This window comes from Vespa mandarinia, chromosome 6 (assembly GCF_050613455.1).
Source record: "Vespa mandarinia isolate Hongniang chromosome 6, ASM5061345v1, whole genome shotgun sequence".
Taxonomy (NCBI): domain Eukaryota; kingdom Metazoa; phylum Arthropoda; class Insecta; order Hymenoptera; family Vespidae; genus Vespa; species Vespa mandarinia.
Genome location: NC_140815.1, coordinates 7,622,544 through 7,645,850, shown reverse-complemented (window position 1 = coordinate 7,645,850; position 23,307 = coordinate 7,622,544). Strand labels below are relative to the sequence as shown.

The 23,307-nt window shown below is 26.1% G+C and overlaps 3 protein-coding genes and 1 pseudogene across 13 annotated transcripts; 2 read left to right on the top strand and 2 right to left on the bottom strand.

Moving 5' to 3' along the window:
• Window positions 1–205: 205 nt before the first annotated feature.
• On the bottom strand, window positions 206–11,527 carry LOC118440930 (uncharacterized). Of its 6 annotated transcripts, none has more exons than XM_085658027.1 (20): window positions 11,335–11,527; window positions 8,819–9,204; window positions 7,609–7,727; window positions 7,152–7,324; window positions 6,136–7,077; window positions 5,858–6,042; window positions 5,683–5,746; window positions 4,281–4,448; window positions 3,743–3,881; window positions 3,441–3,647; window positions 3,171–3,341; window positions 2,893–3,069; window positions 2,657–2,811; window positions 2,433–2,515; window positions 1,996–2,328; window positions 1,647–1,914; window positions 1,469–1,545; window positions 1,138–1,357; window positions 585–1,030; window positions 206–469 (listed from the first exon to the last, which is right to left on the bottom strand). In XM_085658027.1, the coding sequence occupies exons 2-20, from the start codon at window positions 9,058–9,060 to the stop codon at window positions 352–354; spliced, it is 4,287 nt and encodes a 1,428-aa protein (XP_085514153.1). In that variant the 5' UTR covers window positions 9,061–9,204; window positions 11,335–11,527; the 3' UTR covers window positions 206–351. The 6 variants fall into 6 exon arrangements, with proteins under 6 accessions (XP_085514153.1, XP_085514154.1, XP_035720577.2 ...); XM_085658028.1 differs by having other exon boundaries at window positions 8,819–9,183; XM_035864684.2 differs by having other exon boundaries at window positions 5,683–5,722; window positions 11,335–11,526.
• A 413-nt stretch (window positions 11,528–11,940) lies between these two features.
• mh (DNA-dependent metalloprotease SPRTN) lies at window positions 11,941–14,635 on the top strand. Of its 5 annotated transcripts, none has more exons than XM_085658031.1 (5): window positions 12,107–12,268; window positions 12,377–12,534; window positions 12,667–12,718; window positions 12,797–12,916; window positions 12,993–14,635. In XM_085658031.1, exons 1-5 carry the CDS (start codon window positions 12,170–12,172, stop codon window positions 14,451–14,453), a joined length of 1,890 nt encoding a protein of 629 aa, XP_085514157.1. In that variant the 5' UTR covers window positions 12,107–12,169; the 3' UTR covers window positions 14,454–14,635. The 5 variants fall into 5 exon arrangements, with proteins under 5 accessions (XP_085514159.1, XP_085514160.1, XP_085514157.1 ...); XM_035864635.2 differs by having other exon boundaries at window positions 12,610–12,718; XM_085658033.1 differs by lacking the exons at window positions 12,107–12,268; window positions 12,377–12,534 and adding an exon at window positions 11,941–12,100 and having other exon boundaries at window positions 12,610–12,718.
• A 90-nt stretch (window positions 14,636–14,725) lies between these two features.
• Window positions 14,726–21,285, bottom strand: LOC118440723 (vitellogenin). 2 transcript variants are annotated; one of them, XM_035864153.2, is made up of 22 exons: window positions 21,134–21,285; window positions 20,573–20,805; window positions 20,243–20,488; window positions 19,949–20,107; window positions 19,739–19,881; window positions 19,518–19,665; window positions 19,253–19,437; window positions 18,863–19,182; window positions 18,622–18,797; window positions 18,309–18,526; window positions 18,021–18,240; window positions 17,719–17,920; window positions 17,402–17,618; window positions 17,180–17,337; window positions 16,971–17,116; window positions 16,757–16,890; window positions 16,544–16,673; window positions 16,288–16,470; window positions 15,897–16,226; window positions 15,530–15,785; window positions 15,152–15,431; window positions 14,726–15,029 (listed from the first exon to the last, which is right to left on the bottom strand). In XM_035864153.2, exons 1-22 carry the CDS (start codon window positions 21,144–21,146, stop codon window positions 14,858–14,860), a joined length of 4,269 nt encoding a protein of 1,422 aa, XP_035720046.1. In that variant the 5' UTR covers window positions 21,147–21,285; the 3' UTR covers window positions 14,726–14,857. The 2 variants fall into 2 exon arrangements, with proteins under 2 accessions (XP_035720046.1, XP_035720048.1); XM_035864155.2 differs by lacking the exon at window positions 14,726–15,029 and having other exon boundaries at window positions 15,291–15,474; window positions 15,627–15,785.
• A 455-nt stretch (window positions 21,286–21,740) lies between these two features.
• LOC118440952 (histone-lysine N-methyltransferase SETMAR pseudogene) lies at window positions 21,741–22,772 on the top strand (annotated as a pseudogene).
• The last annotated feature ends 535 nt before the right edge of the window (window positions 22,773–23,307 follow it).

Sequence of the window (23,307 nt, the reverse complement as noted above, 5' to 3'; positions counted from 1 at the left end):
AGAAGTATAAATGAAAATAAATAATTTAATCGGTAAATTATATTGAAAAAAATTATTTAATATTATATATTAAATATTATATATTAAATAATTTTTATATAATAAATAATATTATTTATTATTTAATATATATATATATATATATATATATATATATATATGTGTAATAATAATTGTATTAATTTGATTTTTCTTTTTAGGTTTGGACTTAATGGTTTTATTCATCTTACGAATTATTAACTACATACTTTGTTACATAGGTAAATGATTTCATGTGTTTTTTTTTTATGAATGTAGAGACTAAAGTATTTTTATCGTTATAAAAAAGAAAGTAACATTTATTTACAAGGTTCAAAAGAACTCTCCTTTATGCTTTTTAGCGGCCTGAGAATCATCTTGAGCGTCTGTTCTTAGCATTAACCTAGGAATCCGTTTGGATTTTAAATAGGATATTATCTCACTCGGCGATCTATAATAAAATAATATCGTGCGTTAAGTGTAAATGATAATTATAATATTATATATTTATATCTATATATATATATATGATTAATTCCAATAATTTAAAACATTTTATTGGATACCTCGTGTGAATTTTTGAATCAATTAACATTTCCGTCGAATTGGTAGTATCAGTCGAGCTAGAAGAACTTGTACATGGTGAAAAAGGAATGATCTGATAGGTAGTTTTATTTGCTACCTCGTTACTTGATTCTGCGTTTTCTGCTTGAGCTGGTACCGTGTTATTAGCCGCGCGGGGCGTTGTTTCTGTCTCTGATATAGGCTTTTTTTTTACTTCTAAATCTGTCTTCACCGGTTTTATTTCAACATGATTTTCAGCTTTTGGTTTCAACTTTCCATCGTGCGTAGGAAAGATAACAACAGGCAATGTAATATTTTTATCGCCTTTCGTAGCGTTCATTAATTTAGTTAATAACTTTGATATTTCCTCGCGTTTTCTTGTAACAATTATTTCTTCAAACCAATTTTTTAATGTTTTTATCGGTAATGTATAATCTTTAATAGGATCCTAGATTTAAAATTTTTAATTTAATAAAATTTTTGATAATTAATATATATAAGTATATACCTTAAAATAATATAGGTACATACTTAAAATAAACTATAAGTATATACCTTAAAGAAGCTCTCCACGTATTGTAATACATATAGGCCGCAATCAGTAAAATTTGATTGTTGAGGAACTTTCGGAGATGCTCCCTTAATAGTATCTTTTGAAAATGTCTTTTCAATTCCCATTTTAGCAACATGTTCGCAACTTAAATAATCTCTTAATGTAGCAACAACACGACATCTACTAGCACCCGCAAGAGAATCAAATATCAATATGCAGGGACTAAAAAAGAAATATAAATATTCTCAATATCATTTTTTTCGTAATTATCTCCTAATTTTTTTTTAGTTGAAAATATACGATTGTGTTATTTCAACTTGTTGTTATACTTACACTTTTACAGAATTTATATTTTGTATAGCATGATCTGTTTCTTGGCTTTTATTGTTCTCCTGTTCTTCAGTTTCATCCTAAAGTTAAAAAAAAAAAAATATATATATATGTATTTATATATATTAACATGTACCTCTATATACTGTCTAGTTAAAAAAAATGATTAATTATTTCTTACTTCATCATCACTATCCATTTCCATTTCTTCATCGTCACCTTCTGCTTCATCTCTTTCCGAGCCATCGTCTCCTTGATCTATTGTTATCGTAGTTGTTACTGGAGTTATAGTAGTTGTTCCAATTGTCACAGCTTGAATTTTAAGATCCTTCATTTTTTTACTCTTCTGAACCGTTTTATGAACATCTTCTTCTTTAGTAGTCTTAGGATTTATAGAAACTTTCCCCACTAATCCAGGGAAACAAATAATCGCCAAAAACCAATGAGCACTATAAATATAAAAACATTATACATTATTAATGTTAATAATATACATAAAGTATATAAACATTTAATATATGCAAACTTACTGTTCATTGATAGGAATCACTATAAAATCCTTTTCAAATATATTAACATTTTTAGTCCATTTCTGCACTCTTGCATGTCTTTTAGCAGCTGCAGAAAGAGGAATTGCACTTTCACCAGCTTGAGCATGAGGACTTGTTAAGCGTTTATAAAAGTATGAACTAAATACATGTGTTCTATGTTGATCTGTTTCTGATAACACTTCCAATGTTAAATACTTCAAATAAAAATCAATAATAACATCATTTAAAAACTGATCCTCCCCAAGACATAAGTAATCCTCAGTATTTATGGCTATACCACCTTTTGCAGGAGGTGGTGGATATACTGTTATTCTGTAAAGTAAAATAGATTAGAAATATATAAATATGAAGTATGAAAAAACATACATAGTAGTATATATGTATGCTAATTTTGTTAAAATCAAATAGTTTCTTACGTTTGTATTCCACCGTTTACAGTAGATACATTTGAAAGTGATGTTTGACTGTACCTTCTAGTAAGACCTTGAACTAATGAATTCTGTAAGGAAAAAAGTGAAATAAATATTAAACAGAGAAATATAAATTTTATATAATCATATATAATAAAATATGACTTATTTTATTTAATTATATGTACATAATAATATATCACTTAATTATATTGAAAAATATCACATACATCTTTCGGTGATGCTCGCACTAAAATATCATTTGCTTCTTTTGGATTTAATTCTTCGAACAAGCCTTTTTTTACCATGAATATATTTTTTAATGCGACTTTTGATTCGTCCGATATCTTTTCCGGCAGTAAAGTAATCCGTCTATGTGTATGATCTGTACAGTAAAAAAATATTTTACGGAGAGATCAGATCTTTATAAAATAATATATATATGTAAAATTTAAATACTACTTACCTTTACCAGCTGGATCATAATATGGCCCTTTTGGATCTTGCATTCCTAATAATTCGCGAATCATTGCACCTGTACTTGTAGTCGTATAAAAGAAAATAACTGGCATAGATTTTCCAAAATGTACCAGAACCTTTACTAAATCTTGTATTTTAACGTCCAATGTAACAAAACTTGTATCTGTAATATAAAATAATACAAAAACATAAAATTATAAATACATGATAATAAATTTTTCAATGAAGAGAATATATATCACCATATATTTATTTAATCCTTACCATCTTCTAATAAAGGTATTCCAAATCTTATTCCACTTGGAGATATTAGTACTTTCTCTGGTGGGATATATTTATATGATCCTATTCTGACTGTCCGACACAAAATAGCAGCATGTATATTTTGTATAGAACTATCTGTAAAATTCTGATCTTCACATCTTATACTTCCGCCTATAAAAAGCAATTGTAATAGTACAGTAAATATATACTGGAATAAATTTTATAAAAATATATATCTTGATGAAAAAAATTAATCATCAATATTATTACCTTCAGTACATTCTTCGTTGCTTGGTGAAAAATCAATATTTGTGCTAGAAACAGAGTTGTTTGTAATTACTGGTTCTTTATCAAGGATTGTCTCCATTTCTTCGGTAAAATTATTACTTGCGTTACTTGAAACTGCACTAGTGTTAACACCATCTACTTTTCTAGTTTTCCCCTCTTCATCCTCATCTGATGATATAGTTAAACATTCTGAGGGGAAAAAAAAAGATAATTAATATATGGACAATATATTTTATTTTTATTCTTTAATATTGTTAAAGTACGACACAGATTCTAAAAAATACCTGGTTCTTTGTTAATAAGTTTCGTCCTCGATGTGAAACCTCTTCCTCTTCCTCTACCACGTTTATAAGCAGATCCATCGCGTTCTAATTTCTCCAATTTTGCTGAAGAATTTCGTTCATTGTTTTTCTTATAAAACGTCTGTAAAAATATAACATTAGAATATATTTAAGACACATAAAGAAATACTTGTATTAAAAATGACAAAAAAAAAGAAAAAAATCTGGAATATGAGATAATAACAAAATGATCATAGAAGAAATCTGCTATAGATATCACCTGAAACTTCAACGCACAGAAAATTTCTAGGTTTAAAATTATATTAATAAATTTAGTACCTTAAAAATTATGCTATATATATATATATATATATGTGCAAAATTTCTTCATTTAGTAATACTAAATAAGCATGTACAATTTAAATAATATGAATTCTTTAAACATTCATCTGTCACTCAATCACTATATTTTATAACAATTTTTTAATATTAAGTACAATGCACTATACTGGTCTTCAAGCATTCCAGTCATGATCCTTACATTGACAGACAGCATGTTCTCCTTCTTTTCTTGTATACCCACAGTCATAGGTATCGTCTTCACATCCTCTGGTAATTTTTTCAAACATCGTTGACATCGGTTGAAGTCTAATGAGCTAATACCACAGTTTGGACACAGTGCAAGCTTTCCCTCGATGTATATAGCCTCCTAATTCCATAGAAAATGTGTTATAGCTTTTGCCATAACTTATTTAATATAATAATGTTGTATGTGTCAAATTGACCAATTATTATTTTTATATACATTAATATCGTATTATAATGTAAAAAATTATTGCCCAAATCTAAATTCTATATCATTTTAACTGGTAACTATTTTTCATATTACACAGTTATTTTTTGTAGATTATTAACAGTGTAAAATAACACAATATTGGTACTGCTAATATATATATATATCCAGAATAGAATTTTTGTATATACTGATTATCCTTAAAATTAATAAACAAACCTTGAAATATAGAACACATTATATATAGCAAATATTAATAAATATTGTATATTATTCATTTGTCATTAATATTTCATAAATAAATTAATTCTTTTTATATAAAATAAAGACCTGAAAAATCATTATATCTGATACATATTACATAATGTTATCACTATTAATCACTGTTAATTAACACATGAGATACTAACACTTTACGGTCCATCGATGATACTGTATCATCGCGATTTGATAACGTAGACTTTATCAATATACAAATGCATTTTTGATTGTACGTATCTGTTAATGTTAAAAACATAAATGTAGAACGTCGATTAGCAACACTAAAGAAATTCTCAACAAAATAATTTGGACACAGTTTAGAATTAGAAATTGATGCTATATACATATGCTATATACATATGGATGCTATACTTGAATTGGGAAAAAGTAGAAAAATTAATTACTAAATATATATTCCAATGAAAAAAAAAAATATTTAAATATAATATTTAAAATGTTCTCTACAATCTGTTGAAATTATCAATATTATCGCAAGTATCGCCGATACCGCAAAGTGTTAATATTATTAAATATGATGAAGTATTCTACTCTATTTAATTCTTCTAAATCTTCATATATTTTCAAGGGGAGGAAGAAAAAAAAAAGAGGAGAAAAAAAAGGAGAAAAAAGAGGAGAAAAAAGAAACTTCAAATTATAGTATATTATAAAGAAATAATAAAACAAACAAAAAAATAAATATATACTCAAATGACATACATTCCAAATGTAATACTTTTATAAATATACATTTAGAACGTAGTATGTCACAAATAATTATAATTAATTATTTTTTATAAGAAACATTTTGAATTAATTTATAAAATTAATTTTATTATTAATTAAAAAATAAATCTTAATGTTTCCATATAAAATTGTAATTTTTGCTTACCTCATTCTGACATATAGGATTGCTATTTTCATCAGGTGAACTAAAACACATTAATTTATTACATCTGTTCATATTACAGTATGATCAAATATATTAACTACAAAGATAATTAAAAATAAACATAACTCTATGGTTTTGTAATAAAAACAACATTAAAATTCCAATATAATCTTACCTAATAGAGCGAGAAGTATTGCGTGATCCGATAGATGCACTATCCTGTGATGTATTGCTGTCGTGCTCATGAATTTCATTCAATATGGCACTTGTACCTGGTCCTGCTTCTACAATGTAATTTATACCCAAAGTAGAATCCAAGACTAAGCATACAGCAGTCTCACCACCAAATGTAATGTTTGCCTAATAATATTCATTTTTCATAAGAAATAAAAAATTTTTAATAAAATAATTATTTTGTAATATCAATATTATTATTAATAATAATAATAATACCTGTTCCAGAAGATCTTGCACAGTACAATCATCATTAGATATATCAAATGTGATTAATCTTTGTTCACCATTAGGTAAGATTACCAACATTTTTGCAGTATTGCCTTGTATTTGACGCTGTACTATAGTAGTTGAAGGATTACCAATAACTTTTTGTAGATATGCAATGCTTTCACTTGCACCACCTTCTGAATCTGTTTGAGATGGAGAAGACTGTTGTTTTAGAATACCTCTTTCTTGTAAAATACAATCAGAATCAACATCCGAATTTGTTTGCATATTGTGCGAATGTGAGGAAAGTTGAGATTGTAACTGATGTAGATTTTTTTGTTCTATAGTACCAACTGACGATTGTTTCTGTAATTGTTGAAACTGTGTTGTAATATTTTGTAACTGCTTTTGTTGTATTACATTTGCTACTTGTTGATGTTGTAATGAATTAGTTGCAATATTTTGTACAGGCTTTTGTGACATATTGGATACTTGATTCTTTCTCATATTTTGTTGCGAACGTTGGTCGTTTTGCAACTGTCGTAATTTTGCTTGTTTTATCCTTTGACTTAAATGTTCCATTTCTGGATGTTGTAATCTCAATGGATTTTTAGACATCTGAGTAGGAACTGTAGGTCGTGTTGGAGATACTTGAATAAAAGAAGTACGAACTTGTCGCGTAAGTGTTGTAGTTACATTCTGTCCACTTGTATTAACTGTTTTATTATGGAATGAAGGAGAAGTTACTTTAACGTTTGGTACATAATAACGTTGTTGTATTCGATTTGATGCAGTATCTGTTAAGTTTAAACCATCAGAAGGAATGGATGGAGAAACTGTTTGTATATTATTTGCCGAAAATCGATTTTTATTTTGATATAGTTTAACTGACTTCTTTTCTGCAGATTCAGGAGTATAAACCTGCGGTTCAGTATTTCCATGTAGAGTTAACTGAAAAGACATATTATTAAAATTAAAAATTACAAACATATAACTAATGTATGCAAAACTACAAGATCACTTACAGGTATAGTTATATTATTTTGTGGCTGGCTCTTATTTAAAATAGCAGTTTGACTCTTTTCTGGTAAAAGAGTATTTTGTTTTGAAACTGCATCTACATTAATACTATTTTCTTGCATCTTCACCCATTGTATCTGTTGATTATCATTATTACATTCCACTGATGGTTTAATGGCTACAAATTTAATTCACTATATTAATTTTTAATAATAATAATAATAATAATAATAATAATAATAATAATAAAAACAAAAAAAAACAAAAAAATAAAAAAAACAAAAAAACAAAAATGAAAAAATCTTTATTTTAACATAAATTTACAGAAATTTCAATTATAATTGATTTATAAAAACTTCGTAAATTTTATTTAATAAAAGAAAAAAAAATAAGTAAACTGATATCATGAAAATTAATTCTAATTGTGTATGTACTTTTTATATTAAAAGTAATAATATTTACCTCTCTTATCCACAACACCTACTATATTTTCTGGTGCCGTATGTACTTTAACTGTATTAGGCTTTAATATACTTTGAGATGGGGATGTTTCATTTGTTTTAATTATGAATACGTTTTGCCTAAAAAATAAATAAATAATATTAGATATTAACTTTATATTTGGATCTATGAGGAATTAGATGAACATATCAGTTTTGTACATTTTATATCAGCTTTGTCTCATGTGTCAATCTTTGAATTTTTCATAATGATATATATTTGTATATATATTTAAGACTGAAATATTATCAAATAACTTTGAGCATAAAACTGTAAGTTATAATAAATACAAAAGATGAATGTCATAAAAATGTAGATATAACAATGATATACAAGTACATAAAACTTTACAAAACACAAGATATAAATATAACATAAAAAGAATCTTTAAGATATATATTTATTTTTTTTTTATATTACAGTACATTATATGATATTATATTGACTTATATATACTAAAGGAGCTAAAGAAATATAAGGCTGACACACTAAGAGAAGGAGAGATCTATTTTTTAATTTTATAGATTCTAATTACATACTATTTTCTAACATCAACAGTTTCATAAAATTACAAGTTCATAAAAATTATACATTTCAGGTCTTCCAAAATAATATTGATGTGGATTTATAACAATTACTACTTAAATTAAAACTGTTATTTTAATAATGAAGACACAGAAGACAATGTTTAAATTAAAATGACATTAATATATTCTTTGAGGCACACGCGTACAAATATAAGAATAGACTATATCAAAGATCATAATAAATATTCTGTAAAAAATTCTGTAACAGTACACTTCTCCTAAACACAAACAATATATAATTAAAATTAATACTATATAATCCCACATAAGTTTAATATTATAAATATGTAATGGTATATTTTTTTAAATAGTATTAAATTTTTTAACTGTAAATAAAATATAGAAACCGTCATATGTTTTCTTTGATTACCATGCTATTAAACTTAAATATTATTTGATTGTAATCAATTAAACCCTAGTATTATTCTTTTTTTTTTGTTGTTCTATTAATTCAATGGTATGAATAAACTAAGATTAAAATATTTTAATATTTAGATCTATACCCATCTTACAAAGCATTAAGATCAATGAAAAGAATATCATTTTACTACATTAATACTTTAAATGCATGCGCATAAGTTTACCCTTGTTCCAATTGCGGTGTGGAGATTTGACTCCCTAAGTTAATAGTTTGCTGGCAAAATATTGTTTGCTCACTGTTTTGTTGGGCACCAGTATAAGCCAAAAATTGTTGTGAACCATTACCACCATTATTTACATCCTCAACTAATTGAACATGTTGCCCTTCTACAGAGCAAATTCTCTGTACTTCCTCAAGTGTTAATGTACCACTGGCATTGGTCACAAAGTTATAATATTGTGCCATATTACACAAGATTTTACTGCTCGCAATACAATCTTTTCTCAATCAATGTAGATCAGTATTGGACTGCTGCTACTGTGCCAGAATATACCAGTCCATTAATATCATTTCTGTAGAATGTAGTTTCTAGAATGTGCACAATACGACCTATTAAACATAATTTACAATTACTCTAAAAATTTCTGATATAATATATTTATCCTATGTGGAATATATATATATATATATATATATATATATATATACATATATATATACATACATATATATATATATATATATATATATATCTCATATCTCTAGGAAATAGAAGTCGAATAAAAAAAATAAAACCAAAACAAAACAAAATTGTATTAAAAATGATATAAAAAGTAGTTAAGTTCTAATAATATATTATTAATGCACGAGTTAAAAAAAAAAAAAAGAAAAAAACTAAATACATTTTTTCACCCGCATATATCACTCTAATATTCAAAATTAATTATTCCAATTTTAACTTTTCATATAGTGATTACATAATAGGCATAACTTAGCACAGAAGCATATAAAAGAATGTTTTGTAATATCAAGCAGCAAAAGATTATGTATGAAATCATCATTATCATAAATTGCTTTTATTCACTGCTATTTATTTGTAAATAATATTGCTTATAATGCAATATTGCATATTTAACAATGAATATTTTTGAACTATAAATCGGACATAGTAGTCCAATTAATATAATTATGTAGTATATCGAATATATCACTATTTTGGTTATATTAATCCTCTTGCTAAACAAACAAGTGATAATTCAGAAATACTTATAAAAAGAAAAAAAAAAAAGATAAATAAATAAATAAAAATAAAAATAAAAAAACTTCAGATCAAGTATTCTGATTGATATATAAAATGATATACAGTTAACTAATAATAAAGTTTAGTTTTCTATTAGAATTTTTGTACAACATGTGCTTCAAAGATTCAGATACCTAAAAGAATTGTCATGAAGAATAAATTTTGTACTGTGTGAGTTAGAAAATAGTTATACAATGATTCTTTCTATGCTATGGAATAAGTTTTTGTTGCAATGTACTGTATTAAAAAATCAGAATATATCTTTATAATTATATATATGTAAATACATGATCAATAATTGATTAGTCATTATATAAATATTCTGATTTTTTCCAGTTTATGTAAAATATTAAATACATATCATGTTTTAATACTTTGTGAAAATTAATGTTTCTATTTAAATGAGAATAATATATAATATTATAATAATATATTATGATCATATACATCAATTAACGTTCTACTTTTTTGTTCATAAAAAAAAAAAAGTATGAATAAAAAGTTTTAAATTGAATGGAATTTGATCTAATAAAAGTTATAAAAAAAATATATATATATAAATATATTATGCACCATCAAAAAAGTTAATTATTTAAATTTATAAATTAAGAAAAGTATCGAAATAATTATACTATCATAAAGCCTGATAAACGCATATATTTTTCTTATTTGCATAATTTTATATTAATTTTTCATATACAAAATAAAGAGATAAAAATGTATTATTTAACTTTCTTCTTATAAAAAAAAAATAAAAAAATAAAAAAAAATAAAAAAATAAAAAAATAAAAAAAAAATGTATGTTTGCGGAAAGTTCCGTAATTTAATTAGGAACAAAAAGATAACGAACGTCGGAAAGAAGAGGAAGAATATTTTCCTCGGCTAGTTCAGTTTGTCACTGTTATCTACTAAAATTGTTCTTAATACTTAATAAGAGCTGGTTAAACCTATAAACCTTGTGTCCGATTAAAATAATGATCGACGTAGGAAGTATATTTTCCAAGTCATAACCTAAAAGTCAAAGAAAAGTAGAATCGATCTTGAGAAACTCGTACGCATAACATGCGTACGATACTCAAGGGAGTTCGATCCTGTATATTACAGAGAATAAGACAAACAATTAATGGGGAAGTATGAAAATTTTAAAGAATTTTAATCTAATGTGTATATGATCATGATATGTAAAAAGAAAAGAACAATCAATTCTTTTCATAACCTTATCGCTAAAATGTAACATTATAGACGATAAAAATATTAGAAAATAACAACTGGGAAGATTATAGATAAGCATATTATTCAATGTATTGACATTATTGATATTAACTAAGAATAAGAAGAATAACTCGTATGGATTTGATGAATCGGTAGATGAACGCGTATTATCATCAATGCACACGCATTAAAATATTTATTTATAAACGTTTTATAATAATACTCACGAATGTCCGTATACGACGATTATGGTGCACTATTTTTATTAAGCTACTAATAATTAATATATTTAATTTGTTTCAAAGTTTTCTCGTTATATTCCACGTAAGTAAATAACAACTGCACCTCGCCATTTTACGAGCCCGTTTGTGTGAACGAATTGCAAAGCAACAGACAGGCCGCAAAAGATTACGCCACTGCGTCACGAAACCTGCTTGTTTCCGGCTTGATACTCTTGAAATTGGCTATAGCGGGAAATCCTCGAAATTTCAAATTTTACACATAACCTTTCTTAACGTAGTATAAATATTATAATTTTAACTTTATGTACTTTATCTGATAAATAAATATACAATACTAACTTTAATTCTATCAATTGAAGTAAAAACATATATTTCCTATAAATATCTGTCAACAAATAATAACTTAGAAATGCGATAAAGAGATCATTGTTGTGTGACAAAGCAAAATTAATTACGTTCTATTAAAGGAAAATGGGTGAATAAAAATTCTAAAAATATTAATTAAATTTCAGAAAAAAGCGTTAATGAATTATGTTAATTTCTTTCTTAATAAAGTTATGTTAATTTCTTTTTTTTTTCTTTTCTTTTCATTTTTTCAAGATTTAATTATACATTAAACATCTGTAACATGTTCTGAGAAATTTTCCTGACATTCTTTCGTGTACTATGAAGTTGTACGAGTGGTACAAACGACCTTTCGAAGTATCGAAAAGTTTTAAACGAATTGGAATGTCCTCAAGGATTTTTAATGGTATTTAATAAAATGTGATTATTTCAAGTCAGTCGGAATATAAATCTTTGAAGGAAAGATTGCTATAATATGAATTCAAAAAGGAATCGTGATTTAGAATTAGCATTAAATTTACATGACGAACTTAATATTGTTGGTGTAACAGAAAATGCAATTATTCCGAAAGACGTAAATATATTTCAAGTTTTTTTTATCTCATTAATGTTAACTTTTTTATTATTATTATTTTTTTTAATCTATTATATTCCCATAATAAATTTGAATGTTTATTCGCAGAAAAATAAACATTACAAACCAAAAACGTTAATCGATCAAACATTGGAAATAATAGATCCAACTCCTAATATTTATACATTATTTATGCAATTCAATTCACGTTTTTTCTGGAATGTTTTATTATCTGTTCAGGTTAAATGGAGCAATAGAATGACAAGGTATAAATGACACTTGTTACTCTATATATCTTTTATAAATATAATTAAAAAAGATATATATTATTTACTTCACAGCTGTGCAGGAGTATGTACTTATCACCCACGAAATAAAGAATGTATAATTTCTCTTAGCGTTCCATTACTTAAACTGAGGCCAAGAAAAGATCTTGTCGAGACATTGCTGGTAATGTTCATTTTAATTAACTGGTGAAATTAAATTTCAAAAATTATAAAATAATAATAATTATTTTTATCATTTTAGCACGAAATGATTCATGGTTATTTGTTCTTGACAAATAATAATCGCGATAGAGATGGACATGGACCAGAATTTTGCAAGCATATGCATAGAATAAATAAAGAAGCAGGAACAAATATAACAGTATGTAAATGTTAACAAATAAAAAGAATTGTATAGTTTATAATGGTTACAATATCATATGTATTTTTTTTTTTAGATATATCATACTTTTCACGATGAAGTTAAATTATATCAACAACATTGGTGGAGATGCAATGGTCCTTGTCATAAGAAGGCTCCATATTTTGGAACTGTACGTAGAGCTATGAATCGTGCACCAGGCCCATCAGATTTTTGGTGGATAGAACATCAACAAAGTTGTGGTGGACAGTTTATAAAAATCAAGGAACCAGAAAATTTTAAAACTAAAAATACAAAGAATAATCAAAAATCGAAAACTACATCGAAAAATATTTATAAAGAAAATAATCTAACCGATTGGTTGAAAAATAATAATAATAATCCATTCGAACAACATAAATCTGGCAATATATCTAGATCAAAAATTTCTAATCCAGGAGATGAAAAGATCAAAAATATTCATAAAAGCAATAGTCCTCTTAATCCAAAAGTAAATAATAAATCATTAGATAGCAATCTAAAGAAACTAGGTAATAATACAAATAATGTTCATGGATGGGGTGTAGGAGGACCAAACAGTTCCTCTACTTCTAAAGTAGTTAATAATAATCATACTCCTAAATATTCTTGTTCTGGGCAAATAGGAGGTTCTAAAATCGGTAAAAGCAATTTATTGGATAAATTTTATATAAAAAGTAATAATCAGCAACAAACATCATTACAACAGAAAACATCATCGTATGATAAAGCTAATACAAAAAAAAGTGTTATAAAATCTGTACAAAGAAAAACAAATGCAAGTCAAAGTGATGCTTCGAACCAGGAGATTCGTGACCCTGTAAATTGTCCTATATGTCATGTTTCTGTTTCTATTAATATTATTAACGAACATATAGATTCGTGTTTAGATAATAAAGATGAAAAAAAGTCGAACGATGTAAAAGGTCATGTTAATGATCAAATAGATACTTCATCAATAAAAGATAATATCTTTACTACTCCTAAACGAAGTAATGTAATGGATGCATCATCAACGAAACGACAAAAACTAGATAATTTACATAAATCTGAATTCACAGATTGCTCAGTATGTCATAAGAGCTTTAAGACTACAGATATTTATAACCATCTTGACATATGTTTTCCAAAACAATGTGTGTCAAATTCATCACCTAATATAATAGTTATTGATAGTTCATCAGATTCTGAATCATCTAATAGTATATTTGTTGATAGTCCTTGTATGAAGACAAATACACAATCTAATTCTAGAAAAACTAACAGCAAACACGAAGTTCAAAAATGTTTAATTTGCGACACGATTATTTCATCTACAATGTCATTGAATGATCATTTGGAAGAATGTATTGGAACAATGTTTAATGATGAATCTGTATTATGCATTGACATTAATAATGATAATCTAGAAGAAGTTCGTGCAACAGATCCCAAGAAGTACCCTTGTCCTGTGTGCATGGAATTATTTACAGAAAATATCATGAATGAACATTTAGATAGATGCCTTAAAGAAAAATAATTGTAATCTAATAAATGTAATAAATGTAATAAATATATCGAATTATCAGTGAAAATATAAAAAAGTAATATTTTGCTTAATGATGCTGTGATATTACAGAAGATCATATAATAATATCCTTAAATAAAAATACTTTTTTTAATCATAAAGCTACATATAAAAAAAATCATCAGATGCTTTTAATTTTTATTTTATAGAAACATTTTAATAGTACATATAAATTTAATCTTAAAAATATATTTAATATTGTGTGACATACAAAATAATCATCATTTTGTTTTGTACTCTAATATATTAACATACAAAATAATATTTACATTAGAACATTAAGAGCAATTTATAATATTCTTGTATTTATATAATATAAAATATTTTGTTTCATATAAATAAAATTATAAATCACTCTATAATTCTTCATAAAAATTATTAATAATAGAACTATTAACTGTGCATATACCACAACTGAATTCAGTTAAATAAGTTGGAAACAAAAGTAAAACTTGTTTTTGCGTCCATTGCATAAATAAAAGAATATTAGGAAACAATATATCAACAGATATATCACGCAATTTTATCCTGTAACATAATTAATTTCTTATTATTAAACTTTACATTGTAATCGAACAATTGAAAGTATCAATATTATTTGAAATATCAGTATTATTTTATTATAATACTTATTAACTATAATTACATACCATTTAGATCCAAATTTTTGGAACACGTGCTTTTCTAATGGTACATATGATGTAGCATTATATATATGTCCACCATTGTAATATTGAATTACCTTTATAGTACCTGTTTCATCAGTAATAAGTACATTTATTAAATTATTTTTTGTTTTAAAAGCTCTAATAGCAAATCTTGGATTATCATCGTAACATTGGCCAAGTAATAATATATTTCTATGAGAGTTAACAACAATTGTGGTATTGTAAATTGATCGTACAATATTTGGTTCTATAATACACATGCCTATTGATGGTAAAAGAATATTTAGAGTTTTATTTTAACGTGCCTGAAAAGAAAGAATATATATCATTGTTAATATATAAATATATTAAGCAACTTACTAAAAAATGAATGAAAAAGAACACTGTCCATATATCTATGGATTCGTGTTCGTATTAAAAAATTTTCTATGAAATTAGAACCATATTGTATAGTCACTTTATTTGAATTTAATTCCAGTTCACTACTGTCAGAATCTTTAGGAAAGACTGCATTTAAAAGAAATTGCCCAGAATTATTGGTATAATTATTGTTTCCACTAAATAGTTCATACACAACTCTTAACTTCCACACGATTTTTGACAGTGGCTCTGGTAACTGATAATAATATCATTACATGTAATAAATAGAGAAAGAGATATATAATTAACAACATTAATAATATATACATTATGAATAATTTAAACAAATCTATTCGTATCCACTTACATTTTCGTACTTAAGAAAAAATTGATACTTCCTTAAGATAGATAATTCCTTTGAAGCTTCATAACAAGTATCAGTGTATGGAATAAAATTTCTTCTTTTCAATTCTTTACGGCACTGATTATGAGGCGACTTTTCTCTTTGACTTTCTTCAAGTTGTGCTTTACTGACTTCACCAATCAAATTTAATATGATCGACGAACCATTACATTTACCTTTAGCAGTATCAGATGGTCCCCAAGTAAGAACTAATTTTAGTTTACAAGGAAAAGTAGGATTAACATTTAAAAAGTCCCATTCCCAGTCCATTTCTCTATCAGCTTCTATACAAAACTGAAAAGAATATATTGAAATGCATTTGTGTTACTATTATTCATATACTATTCTACATTACCTTCATAATTTTTCCATCGGGTGTAATTTTAGTTGCCTTGATTTTAAGATTGTCTGAAATCCAACCAGTAATATCATAAAGAGCAGCTAAATTCCATTGATACAAAACACGATGAGAATTAAGTTCACGATTTGTCAAAGATAACATGTGATGTTTATTATTTTTTAGATATTCAAGTTTTACCTAGCAAATAATATTTAAAATAATGTTTAAATCAATGAATTATTATTTATGAAAGATTTTATTTTATACCAACTTGAGTTTGCACTAATGCATCAGATGGTTCTACATAAATGGTTAATCCGCAGCTACCTTTCGGTGGTACATATGTAAAATAATCTAAAAGATGCACTGTCGCCAAAATTATTTTCATGCCTGGCCAAATTCTTAAATTATGCAAAACAAATATAGAACATTTATATAAATAATATAATAATCAAAATTTAATATATTAAGAAATAAAACTTACTGGTAATTAGCTTGATGGGATGATAATATATCAGATATTACTTTTTCTCTTGATATTGCATTTTCACAATCAAAAAGTTTCGTGAATATTTTTCCTCCCAATTCGGGGAATTCAAATTCAAATAAATTTATTGTCTAGATAAAAATATTTATTGAAGATTTGTATTATCTTCTATTTAAATATTAGATGTATTATAATTTGAATAAGATTTTACCTTTAATTTATTTATTGGTAATACTCTTCTAACTGTATATGATGTTGGGCAATTAGGACAAATAACTTTTAACTTTGTTTGAGTCTTAGGTCCTCTTATATGGGTAACTGTTCTTACATGAGCAACGACTCCCATTTTAAAATGTTCTAAAAATATGAATATAGTAATTATATATCTCTATATTTAAAAAGTAAAAAAGATGAATATACCTCCTGGTGTATTATATGTGATAAATGGCCTCTCATCTAATCCAATTGTAATATTAATAGGAAGATATCCATGGATAGATTGTGTTCTCTCAGCTGCATGCCACAAATCAACCAAAGGATTATAATTTTCAATTATTTCACTTCCATGAATGGATGTTCTAAGAATATACATTAAAATAAGAAATTCTTGTAAAATTTCAACATAACAAAGCCAGTATATACCTTAATATAACATGATTATTACGTCCAATATCCGAATGAATAAAATTTCCTCTCATTGAAAATAATGATGTTGCTGTCATGCTAAGTCTTACATTTGTACCCATATCCGTTACTTGCACTGATTCCATAGTTATAGGAATATTTATTCGTTGTTGATTAATATGAAATTCTGTATTTTGGAAGATTTGATATATATTATCAGATAACGAAGCTAAATCTAGAAAACAATATTCCTTGAATATAATTTATTTCTTTTATTATTTATAAAAAGAATTATTCGATATTAATAAACTATTAATTAAATATAATATACTGACATTGAACTACTTTTGCAATATTCGTTTGATTTAAATGTAAACATAAAACAGTCTTCTGTTGGACTTGTGCAATTACTTCTAAATGTATTGGAGCAGTTTCTTTCTGATCTAATTTATATTGATTCAGTATATCTTTAACGTGTGTTGGATTTTCAAGATAAGTTGATAAAGAATGTAGAAGACCTTCCGCTTTGATATACAACTATAAATAATATTTATATTATAAATAAAAATAAACAATAATATAAATATATATGATATTGATATATTTTTTTTAATAATAACTAGATATTATTACTTACAGATACATGATTTATAGTAGTACCACTTCCATAATTACTCAAAGTAACATACATTGCTTCTGGTACATTCGTAGCTGGATTTGCTATAAAAATTCCATGAAGCATGGCTCCAAATTTTCTATATGTATCTTTGTAGTCGAACAAATAATTACCAGTTAGTAACAATTTATTATTAGACGGTTTACGAAGTACACGTGTAAATTGTGCTGCTATACTTCCCCTAAATAAAGAAAATAATTACAACAATTATAACATAATACATAGATATTTAAAATAATTTCTACATACATATCAAGATAACAAGGATATGTTGTCTGTTCTATAGATTTTAGGGTTGTATAAAAATAATTATATAAATGCAGATTTGGTTCAGTTTTCATATACCAATATAAAGATATTAATCTGCTTGATGTTGGATTAGAAACAATTAATAATGTCAATGCAGCTACTCTCATTTCTAAATGCTCTGTCTTATTTACCAATATTGGCCAGTACACAGGATATATCTATGCATGAAAGAATGTATAATTCAACAATGAGCTTATTAATAATAAAAAAAAAAAAAATATATATATATATAAGATTTTATAGATTTTCTTACAATGTCTGGTCTTAAAGGTGCAGATGGAAGAGATGCCCAAGCTGCAAGTACACGAAAATGACGTGATTCTGCATTATTCCCACTTGCAATAGATTCTAAAAATTCAACTACCCTTCCTAATTGTATATTTGCCAAACCTTCCAACCATATCATTTTTTTTTCATACTCAGTACTTTCTAGAAAATATTTCAATATTAATGATATTATTTAGATTTAAATTAAAAGAACTTCATCAGCATACCTGTGAATTTATCAAGATAAAAACGTACATAATCATCAAGTATTTCGTATGTACAATACACAAGGCATGTTTTATAAATCAGTGTGCCATATGAAAGAATGGCTGTATTTTGAATTTCTGCAGAAATATCTCTTGCTAAACTTAGAAGTGGTCGTAAAGTTATTAATAATTGTATGTCTGGTTTCCTAACATGAAATGGTAATTGAGTTAAAAGTTGTATTGCTATTATATCTGATACTTTATGATTTTGAATTAAATCGAATATAAACAAAGCAGAGTCTTTACTTCCAATTTGTGGAAGTGCTTCCAAAAACATATTCCTACAAAAATTAAAATAATAATATTTATATTAATCTATATAAATAAAATATAAAAAAAATGCTTTTATACCGTATTGTTTCTTCTTTGTAACTAGTTCCTGAAATATTATTATATGCGATTTCTAAATCAGTACGGTCTAACATTCCAAGATAATAGAGAAGAATAGAAATAGTTGTGTTATGTAGATTATTTATTTCTGTATCTAAACCAGGAGTCTCAAGTGTTTGGCTCAAACGATCTAATAAGTTTCCTATCTGTAAAAATGTAATATTTTTGTTATAGAAATAGAAAAAAAATAATATTAAAATAAATAATAAAATAAAATAAAACTTACAACTTTAAAAATAGTATCTTTATCTAGTATTCCTCTACCTTGTGTCAAATCTTCCTCTGGAAGTTCATGTTGCAAAGTTACAGTATGTGGATTGTACAATGAAATTTGATTCACTATATCTTGTACCGTAACTAATTGAAGATTCTGCCTAAATACTCCATATAGATATTATTCTATTATTATTAAAAAATATATCTTATAGAAACAAAGAAATAATATACCTTGAAAAATAAAATTGTGCTTCACCAAAACTTTGAAATGGTTGTACATATATTCCTCCTGTTGCATTAATATATAAAATATCTTCTACAGTGTTATTATATCTTACATAATATAATCGTTCGCTGGATTTTAAAATGGGATCCTAAAGGAATTATATACATAAATAAACTTTTTAACAATTAGTAAAATAAATATATGTTAAAACCCACTTGTTCAGAATGAGGACATTGCATTCTTGGAACATTGGTCCAAAATCGAAAAGAATGACCAATACAAGTCCGTGGATCTAAAGACTTTCTAATTACTTTTTCATTATCATTCTCACTAGTTATAACATATTCTATATCGCATTGACCATAATGATTTGTCTATAAATGCATTAAAAAATTGAAAATTATCATTATCAAAAAAATGTACAATTATCTTTCCCCATTACCTTCATATTTGAATATTATAATAATAATAATTTATGAATGGTACATTATGATATTATAACAACTTACTTCAGTAGAATGGAATGCTGCTTCCTTTTCTATAGTAGAGAGATCCAGTTGTAATATTCCTACTATACTACGCTTGATATTTGTAACCCAAACAGATTCATTTTGTATAGTGAAATTTTCTACAAGTCCCATTTTATATGTGACTTCAAATGGCATTAAAAGATCTTCATCGCTTTCGTTAATATCTATATCTTCTCCTTTTTCTCCAGTTTTGCCATTCCAAATATTCATTTTCAATGATTGAAACTATTTATAAAATTCATATACATTACATTATCACATTTTTTGTTTGAAATTAAAAGTAGTATTTTAAAGTCTATAAAAGAATACCTGCATTACTGCAGCATTTTCTCTTGCTTGAATCACAAGTATTCCATTTAAACTCCATGAAGATGCAGAACTGGATGGTAATAATACACCTGAACTAGAAGTAGCATTATACAAATATCTATATTCCTTTTCTGGTGTAAATAAACCATATATTGATTGTACGTTGCATAGTAATATAAAAACAAAAATTCTTCCTAGTTTCCATGTAAGAAGACACTTAAAAAAATTGTTATCTACAAAAATAATATATACAAAAATAATATATACATGTATGCATACATATATATATATATATATATATATATATATATATATATATATATATATAGAGAGAGAGAGAGAGAGAGAGAGAGAGAGATTGAAAATACAAATGTGTAAAATATAAAATTATATTTCATGTTATACTTTAATTAATTTTATTTGAATATTAACGTCATAATGTTTCTATAATCGTCATAAATTTAAAAATTATATATTATAATTAACAACAATACTTACTCATTAAAAAAAAAAAAAAAAAAGAATATCTAATAAATATAAAGAAAGAAAAATGAATTATACCTGTAAATTTCATGATGTATGTGATCGTAACTCAACTAAAGTGAACTGAGTTTATGGAAGTCAAAAGATGACCCTTACATCTCCTATCTCCGTGACCCACAAATACGTTGTATTAATCATTTATGTATGTACATCCCCTCAATAAATTATCTGTTATAGTATATACCGTGTATATCATATTATCTTTGTTTACGTAACTTTTATAGAATAGAAAGAAAATAAATAAAAGATGGAGATTTTTAAAAATTGATATATCTAATACTGAGAACTTTTGACGAAATATAACGTCATTTATATACCGCTTATACATTGAATATATTTATTATTGTACAATGCAAAACAGAATAAATTTCTTTTAAAATATTCGTATGATATCTTCTTCGCTCCTATTCATTATTATCGTTGAATAAAATAAGGTTAATGAAAGTAAATATTAGGTCAGTCCAAAAGTTCGTGCGCATTAATAGCATGTATGGGATTCGCGATAATTCATTACCAGATCGATAAGATTTCGAATCTGTCAAAACTTGTCATCGCTTGACTGATGTATTCGTCAGTTTGTCACCAAATTTCGTAAAGATCAGATGCATATTAGTACCGATAAAAAATGAATATCGATAACGCATATAAACGTGCTGTGTTATATTTTTTCTTTTCGAGTGGTGAAACTGCCAGATCTGCAGCAATAAAAATTAATAATGTACATGGTACACATACTATTAGTGTAAGGACTGCCCAGAAATGGTTTGAAAAATTTAAACTTGGAAAAAGCAACATTAATGATGAACCCCGTTCAGGACGTCCTGTCGATTTTGATAACGACGTTCTTAAAAATCTTGTGGAGTTAGAGCCACATTTAACAGTGGATCAGATAGCAGAAAAGATGCATTCATCTCATGGGACTGTCTTTCGCCATTTAAAGGAGATTGGAAAAGTATCCAAACTTGGAAAGTGGGTACCACACGAGCTGTCCGAAGCTAATTGTCAGCAGCGATTAAACATCTGCATTTCCCTTCTATCGCGCTTTGAAAGAGAACCATTTTTAGACCGTTTAGTAACAGGTGACGAAAAATGGATTATTTATGACAACGTCACCAGAAAAAGACAGTGGACAGACAAAGTTAAGCAATCAATTCCAACACCAAAGGAGTCTTTACATCCCAAAAAGGTTCTGCTAAGTGTGTGGTGGGATATGTATGGTGTCATTTATTATGAATTGTTAGAACCAAATAAAATCATCAATGCAGATGTATACAGTGAACAACTTTGCCGTTTAAATTCAGAATTGATTAAAAAACGCCCGCGATTGGAGAATATGAAAAAAGTGTTGTTCCACCATGATAACGCTAGACTACATACGACGGCTCTAACAACGTTGCAAAAAATTAATGAACTAAATTGGGAGCTTTTGCCGCATCCTGCATATTCCCCGGATATTGCCCCAAGTGATTTTCACTTATTTCGTGCCTTACAAAATTTTTGCCAAGGCAAAAAGTTCAATTCTAAACAGGATATAGAAAATGAACTCAAAAGTTTTTTTGCTTCAAAACCAGAATCTTTTTACACTAATGGAATAAAAAAACTACCAGAAAGATGGCGAGATATTGTAGATAGCGGAGGAAAATATATCATAGATTAAAATGTTAAATTGTGTTTTATTTACACCATTTAAAAATTTCGCCAAAATGCGCGCGAACTTTTGAACTGACCTGTGGATAACTTCAATGAAGATGTATTCGATATAACTAAAGGAACTCCTAAACGACTAAAGCAGGTATCTATTGATAAATAAAATGTTATATATATATTATACATCTAAAATGATTAAATGATTCATTAAATGATAATAAAATTAGCAATAATTTAAGTTAGCGGAAACCAACGAAAATACGATGTTATATCATAAAAATAGCATGGTATGTATTATGATGATTACAATGATTAATTAATGTAATACTTAAATATATATATATATATATATATATATATATATATATATATATATATATATATGACTTATAATTATTTTCAGTTTTGAAAAAAAGAGATATTTCGTGTTATTATTAATATATGTACATACAACCCCCCCCCTCCATTCACACACACACATACTGTATTAACATTAACATATCATACAAAGAAATTGTATATTATTGTATAGTTTTTTTTTTGTA